The following is a 7,704-nucleotide window of genomic DNA, read 5'->3' as shown; positions in this document are numbered from 1 at the left end:
AGTTTAGCAGCCAAAAAATAAATAAATTGTATGTGTATAACTGTTATGTATAAATAACATATGCTATGCCAGGTGATTGAAGACTTACAGACTAATTGGTGACTAANTATATATATATATACATATATATATATCTGCACTGAGGATTAAGTACCAGTGGTGCTAAATAGTTGTTACAGTAAATGTAATATCCCACATACTTGTGAACATGGGTCTATGAGCTGCACGTTTAGCAGCTTCTTGTAAAACACTTGTTCCATTCAAAGCTTGGGCAGCATCTCCGTTAGCTTGTGGATTATCAGCAAACGAACTGGTTCGAGAAGTACGTGGTGTACCACCCTGTTTTAATGCATATGATCAGTTTCGTGTTTGATTTACAAATGGGTTGCGGCAAATAGTGGAAAATTAAAGTCAACACCTTAAATTTGCATGTCCTATATAGACACTCTATTCTATAGGGTCCAGTTTAAATATATAATTATAAAGATATTTTCTTCTAATCTAGATGGTAATAGAAACTAGTAAATTAACCCAATGCATTATTTCTGCTGCTACCAATTGTACAACACTACCACTACCTGTCAAATTAAAAAAAATACGCTGAATAAAAAAATTATATATATATATATATATATATATACATATATAAAAATATATTTTTTTTAACAATATTATACCATTTGCATGTGTCTTAAAATTGTTAAACTGTAGTCTTTATTGCAAATTACATGTCAAATCACTGCAAACCGTTAAATTAAACTAAAAAAACAAAAAGTGTTTGTGAAAAAATTAAAATCATAAAATCACACTGTGAATAATTGAAAAATGTGAATTAAAATAATTGAAAATCACTGCATGTAAATGTCAACTACCTGGGATGGGTCATCCTGTGTGAAAATTTGGGAATAAAAAGTTTTTTAAGGAGCCTTTACATTATATATGCATAGAACTGGGATAGGTAGCTTAAAAATCGGTTGTTTAAAAATAAAATGAAAACATGACTGTATCTTATAAAAATATATAAACATATAAAAAAAAAACGGAATATGTTGTTTTGTGTTAATGAAATGAACCTTTATTTTTGAAAGTTTTATAATGTTAATTTTAATCTTTAAGTAAAAGGTTACAAATACACATGCTAACATTACCAAAAAAGATAAAAACATTAAACATACATTACAAAAAACAAACTGACCGGGAGACATAATCAAACATGTTCTAAAAAATAATAATAAAAAACATTGAACTTACAGCATAATTTGAACTTGCGCCAAGCAAAAAGTTAGCCGTGTGTCCGGGATCATTAGGTTGTTGGTCGGGAATTGGAGTTTTACCGAGTGCCATTCCTACTATAGCTGTCATGTGTGTTTCGGTGCCAAAGACATGCACTGGTACCCCAAGGTGCTGACCTAATTATATTGATCCAATAATTCAATTACTCAGTGAATGTTACTTGGTTGATTGCTTGCTTCAGTTTAAAAGGGTCAGTTTAGATTGGTTTACTTTGAGATAAAGCAAGATGGGAATTATAACTACACTGTTCTAGTTAGAACTATTTGGTAAACTAATGCTGATTAAAATTGAAGTTACAGTTATGTACAAATATGAAAAATGTACACCATATAAACCTTCTATGTTAATCATAATTAAACGATATAAGGTACATCAGCAGTATTATAAAGTTCTAATTGGATCCAAAACAGTAAAAAACTAAATAGAATTACCCCCCGCCAAGAAAAACACAATCTTATAAAAACTATACCAAATCGATAAAAACAATTTTTGATTTTGAAATCTCACCAACTTCTCGCATCACTCTCAATCCCTCCTGATAGTTAGGTCCTCCTCTTCTGACGAAGATCGAGACCTTATTGCTTCGAAGTGAAGCTTGGAATTGTTTCAATGCACGAACAATACCCTGTGGAAAACATGGGGTTGAATGATTGAAACAATGGTTCCGACAATTCATCATGTGTTATATTGAATATAGATCCATTCCTATCCTTGTTTTAAGTAAATAGTATTGATTTTTATCTCATAGAAGTAGGTGTCACTACTTTCCTTTTATAATTAATACATTTTAATCAATTGAAATGTAATCAGTGGTACAGTCAGCTAGGAAAATTAAAAAGAAAAAAAAATCTTGCATTTGTGTACAAAATTAACGCATTTTTAAAAAATTGCTTAAGTATCTGAACTGTTTGCTACAAAAAACGGCAAATTTGAATCAAATTTTCAAATTATCTGTATATAATCATAATAAAAAAATCCCCAAAATTACATGTGGTATAAACTGCCAGGCAAAAACACAAGATACCACCAAAGTACAACGCTACTAAAAAAAAAAAATTACCAAAGTTACATCCTACCTTAAATGTTGCTGCCACATTTGTGAAGTTTGCGATCCCTCCTCCAATGATGAGGACTTTACCATCATCCCTGGGAGTCCTCGTCATTAAAGAGAGGATAGTACGAGCGTAATCGTACGTTTGCTGCTCACTGGGTGCTCCACTATATTCACCATAGTTGGCAAGCTCTGATGCCCCACCAAGGTCACATATCGTATCACTGTGTAGGTAGGTGGAAGATTTTAATGATAAAATTAAAAAAAACGAAGGTGTGGAATTGAATTATGGCATTAAATCAATCAATCACATTGGATTAATAGTGTGTTTTTGACTATATTTGCAGAAACTGTGATTGAGGGATTTGTTGTCCTTCTGTGAAAGAAAACCTTTTTTTTCTAAATCATCACGATAGTTGAACTTGAACAGACTATGAAACTACAAAACTAGATGAACAAATGAATAAATGTTAATTGCTTTATCTTCACTTGGTGGAAAATGACAGTCCTTATAACACAGATGTTATGTTTCCTATACCCCTTAACAGGCTACAAAACCAGGAACATTTTAATTAAATTACCCACTGTATCACCCACTACAGTTCATATAATAAACCCCACACCCACACCTGTACACTACTGAAGCACCTCCACCAGCAACCATGGTCCATATTCTGCCATTAGGGTTAAGTATGGTAAGTTTGAGCGAAGCACCACTTTTAGCATCAAGATCGGCAATGTAGGCTTCCTCTGGGTAAGCCTCACGACCAAAGGGAGGGGGGAATTCTACAGGACCCCATGTTCGAGCACACACAAATTCAGCACACTGTGGTAAAAAAAAAGATTTTTAAATTCTGATTTTTTGGGGGAATTTTAAATTTTTTATTTTCTAGAATTTTACATTTTAAATTCTAAATTTCAGAGATAGAATTTTTGATTTTCTGATTGTTGAGTATGTTACGTGCCACCTATACACAGTGCACTGTCCGTTAAATGTACCTGCTGCTGCCAATATAATGTAGTATTGTACCAAGTCCAATAGTACCACTGATTTAGGCAGCTATAGTGTTAAATACCTGCATCTGTTTCTATAGGAAATGTGTGGCTAAGTGTGAAGAATAAAAAACAAAGTATATATAGATTTACCTGATCTAATTTGGCAGCCAGATCAAGAACATAGATTTTGCCATCATTTACAACTGTAAATAAATAAATAAATACATTATTAAATACAATATTTGTAAATATTCTGTTACTTATGCTACCAGGCAGAATGTAAATAGTCTTTTAGCGACTCATCTGGTACAGATATAAAAGTAGGGTATTTCCAAGGTTTCATCTGCCATCTGGCAAGACTTCATCTGAAAACGTGTTTTATACCAAATGCGCCACTAAAATAATATTTAAATACAATGTTTCTAAATTTTAAACTATGTTGTCTTGTGTTTAGTGTATGCAGTTGTCTTAGTTTAGTCAGTGTATGCAGTTACCAAGTAATTTTATTCTTGCTATTATGTTAGAAGTATTTAGAACAAGGAACAACCCATTTCCTGTGTTTGTTCTGCTAGACTAATTGTTTGAGGTCAGAGGTTCGGCACACACACAATACTTTATGCTTGTTTGTGTTACTGTTTTGACAGACTTCTTAAAAATGCTGTGTTGCATTACGTAATAGTGCATGAATTATTACAATAGTGTATACCACCGCTGATAAATTATCAGAAATTGGAAGGACAAACAACTGACGGTGGATATTTACAATCAATATTAGTTAAAGCTATGACGTAATGGTTGTGAGAGCATTCGGGTATACGTCTACACCCTAGTATACACCAAGAAATCTTTAACTTTTTAAAATCATGGCACACTTAGGCATTTCAGATTTATTTGGGTGCACCACATATATAAAATTCATGTTTTACACATTTACACAAATGGCAGAAACTTAACAAATCCCTGTTCTACACCTCATACGTTAAGTAGCAGAGCCATAAAACAATTTATTCGAAATGTACAAGCAGTTGTACTGCCACATTGACATAAAACTCACCCAAGGGATTGATTTCTAAGTAAGTAAAGTGGAGGGAAGTGTAGAACTCGTATAAAGACAAGATAAATGGCTCCAGCAATCTAAGAACGTTATGTAATTAAAATCGATATATAATTCAATAATAATTCATAATACACAAAGCATGTTTTATTAGAAACATGTAAAAAGGAAGGAACATACCTTTGATTTTCTCTGCTCACGCTTTTAAGCAGCGCAGTTGTTATTTTAGTGGAGTCTGCTTTTTCTCCAGTCAGTATCTGAAAAAATTAAAACCTTAACATTTTTAGCCAAAAATATTTCAGAAGAAAATGTTTTAATTATGAAATATATTGAACGCACACAGTATTTCTGGGAATTAATCAGACACGTTGAAGTATTGACAATATTTTACGTCAAAGCTAATACAAACATGAGTAATGCAAACAATACATGATATCGCTCACATGGAGTTTGTTGGCTTTTGCGTCCACATCTCCAATGTCCACTCCTCCCTCGTGGTGGAAGAGGATGGTGTCCTCCTCCCTGGAAGAGTGGATGCAGATGTAAAACTCTTCTTCCTAAAAACATGGACATGGTTAACAAAAAGTTTAAAAAAAAAATTTTAGGTAAAAATGGGAAGTCGATTTCAAGGCTATTAAATAAACTCCTGGAAACATGGTTTGGTTAAGTTAAGAAAATGTTTACAAAATTAGAAGGTCACATAAAAAATAAGAATTGCATTAAATTTTAGGGTGGTCAAATAAATAAACATGGCCTTGGATAAAGGTTAACATTTTTTACTTGAATTATTCGAAATTAGTCCCATAAAATTAAAAGAGTGCATTAAATTTCAAGGCTATCAAATAAAGTACTAAAAACTTGACCTTGGTTAAGCATAATTTACTATTTTTCCCCACATTTTATAAAATTGGAAGGTCACATAAAATACATTTGCATTGCAATAAATTTCAAGGCCATTAAATAGCATGGTCTGTTGTTACAAGAAATGTAACTTTAGCAGCCTTTGTAATGTAGGCTATGCAAGCGTTTTTGTTTAAACTGAGTGTTGCTTTAATTAAAGTAATCTATGCTATGTTTAATTAACATTTGGGTGTGTTTGCTTCTGTAAACAGAACTAGTACTGTGCTTGTAATAAATTAAATTTTTGGGTGTAATAGCCTATATAATATACAAGCTCTAAAAGGAAGATTTGGGTTTTGTATTATGAACTGTCTTGCAAATTGAATTGGTAATTTTACCGCATATATAGCCTACTAATCAATACCAACAATAATTGGTAAACCCAGATGAACTGAAATATGGTAATTGGATATGTAATTTTGTTGAATTGAAAGCATAAATTGCTCTAGAAGTAAACAGAATAAAGTTTAATTGGATTCTCTTAACCTCACCATAATCCAATATATTACTGCATTCAGTGTAGTTTACCAGATTAAAATATTAGCATTCATTAAAGTTGTATTATGTAGAATATATTATGGTTCAGTTGTTTTTAATATGAACATTTATGTACTAGACTATGTTTATGAATTATATTATAATTGAATAAATCCGCGTATTAAATTGAATTAATTTCAGACCAAATGTCAAACCTGCTTATGTGCAACAAAAGGCTCAATAATGAAATGTTTTAAAATCCCCTTTGTTTCACCAATGCTGATTTCCTGGAGGGAAAAACATGTATAAGTTGTGTGAATGTAAAGTGTTACTTTATGAGGAATGTCATCAGATTAAAAAGAATGCTATTTTTTGGTTAACTTCGAAAACAAAACAAATTTAGGGAACTAAAAAAATACACATAAGAAGTTAATAAACAATGCTGCAGAATTTTGTACTCAAATTCACAAAAAATTGATTTGTATTTTTAAGTTAAAAATGGCCACCTTTAGCATACGTTCTCCAACCCATTGTTGTACACCAGCATAATCTGTGTTGATTTTAATCAAACCCAGCTTTCCTCTACGTTTAATCAATTGGTCCGGCTTCACAATCAATTTCTGAAATGCAAAAGAATTTTGTATGAATAAACAATTGCAACATTAATACAAGTAATTTGTTTTATTCTCGCGTAGCCGAAAACGACATTCGCTATATAGAATGGATGTTCTGTTTTATACACCTTGTGTCAGTTAACAAGTTACCATGTATTTAATTGATAATCGTTTTAACCTCTTTTTTTAATGCAGGCGTGCTAACCTTTGTTCCACGGCTGCGATATCATAATCAAAACTATTTTATCCTTATCACAAAGGTTTGACAAAAGTTTATACAACTGTCCAATGTAAAAAATCAAGTTACACTAAAACAAAATTATTACCTCAGTTAGCAGCCAAGGATGTTTCACTGCCAGTTCATCCCAATTTATGCAACGATCAACCGATGCAAATCGCAGTCGGTTGCTCAAATTAATGTCATCACCAATGTTTTTACACAAAATGGTCTTTGCGGTGATTTCATTGATTGCTTTTGCCGACATTATAACCAATAACTACTTCTACTTGATAATTGAGGCTATGGTATGCAGCTGAGATAGGTAGAATATTGTTATAACAGAAATAACTAAAACAAGTAGTGTAACACTAAACAATACTTATGACACCTCGTCACACCTGTCACCTGCAATATTGCTAAGCTATATAAACTTATGCTGTCTTTTTGTTTCAACCCAAAAATATCGTTAGGTTTGGTTTAGTGACAGAACAGTGGTATGGGATGAAACTGTCACATTTTAATGTCTTGATCATTTTACACATTGTAAAAAACTAAAAAAAACGGCAATAAAAGGATGTCTATTAACTCTTAAGCATTTTCTATCGATTATATTTTCATCTAACTTTTTTTTAGAAATTACTGACTGCATCTTTCGGCGTTTGCAAGAAACGTTGCAGACGCTCAAGAAAACACGTCGTCACGTTACATCTAACAGCACGACTGATGAAAAGCATTCGTAATGTTGTTTACAAATTTAACGTCGAGTGGCAAAACTGCACGCTTCAGTGACTACAAATATAGAAATAGTAAAGCCATAGCCTATAAATAATTATAGGCTATGGTAAAACACACTCATTTACCCACTGCCCGTTGAAAGCTTTCTGCTTAAAAACTCTCTCCAGTAAAACAAAATAAGACCCTCTTCTTACAATAAAGAAACTGTATCGCATCTGTTGGTTAATTGTATCCTTATTGGTAGGCTATGCCTATAGAGATAGATATATCTTTAGTAGACAATGATCCGTGCATAAACATGCTTAAACGTTACAACTATAGTCTTTAAATATGCAGAAGCTTGTCACGTTGGGTTCTTATAATT

At 32.3% G+C, this 7,704-nt stretch overlaps 1 protein-coding gene across 1 annotated transcript in view; it reads right to left on the bottom strand.

Moving 5' to 3' along the window:
* Window positions 1-6,910, bottom strand: part of acl (ATP citrate-lyase) — a 16,960-nt gene extending 10,050 nt beyond the window's left edge. Inside the window, 11 exon segments of the mRNA NM_001032584.1 lie at window positions 1,252-1,409; window positions 1,801-1,918; window positions 2,370-2,568; window positions 2,974-3,170; window positions 3,491-3,543; window positions 4,395-4,474; window positions 4,575-4,651; window positions 4,838-4,951; window positions 5,987-6,058; window positions 6,278-6,391; window positions 6,712-6,910. Of these exon segments, the coding sequence (NP_001027756.1) occupies window positions 1,252-1,409; window positions 1,801-1,918; window positions 2,370-2,568; window positions 2,974-3,170; window positions 3,491-3,543; window positions 4,395-4,474; window positions 4,575-4,651; window positions 4,838-4,951; window positions 5,987-6,058; window positions 6,278-6,391; window positions 6,712-6,870 (1,341 nt within the window). The 5' untranslated portion in view covers window positions 6,871-6,910.
* Window positions 6,911-7,704: the final 794 nt, after the last annotated feature.

The sequence above is a fragment of the Ciona intestinalis genome, chromosome 3 (assembly GCF_000224145.3).
Source record: "Ciona intestinalis chromosome 3, KH, whole genome shotgun sequence".
Taxonomy (NCBI): domain Eukaryota; kingdom Metazoa; phylum Chordata; class Ascidiacea; order Phlebobranchia; family Cionidae; genus Ciona; species Ciona intestinalis.
This window is presented reverse-complemented; position numbering and strand designations above follow the sequence as displayed.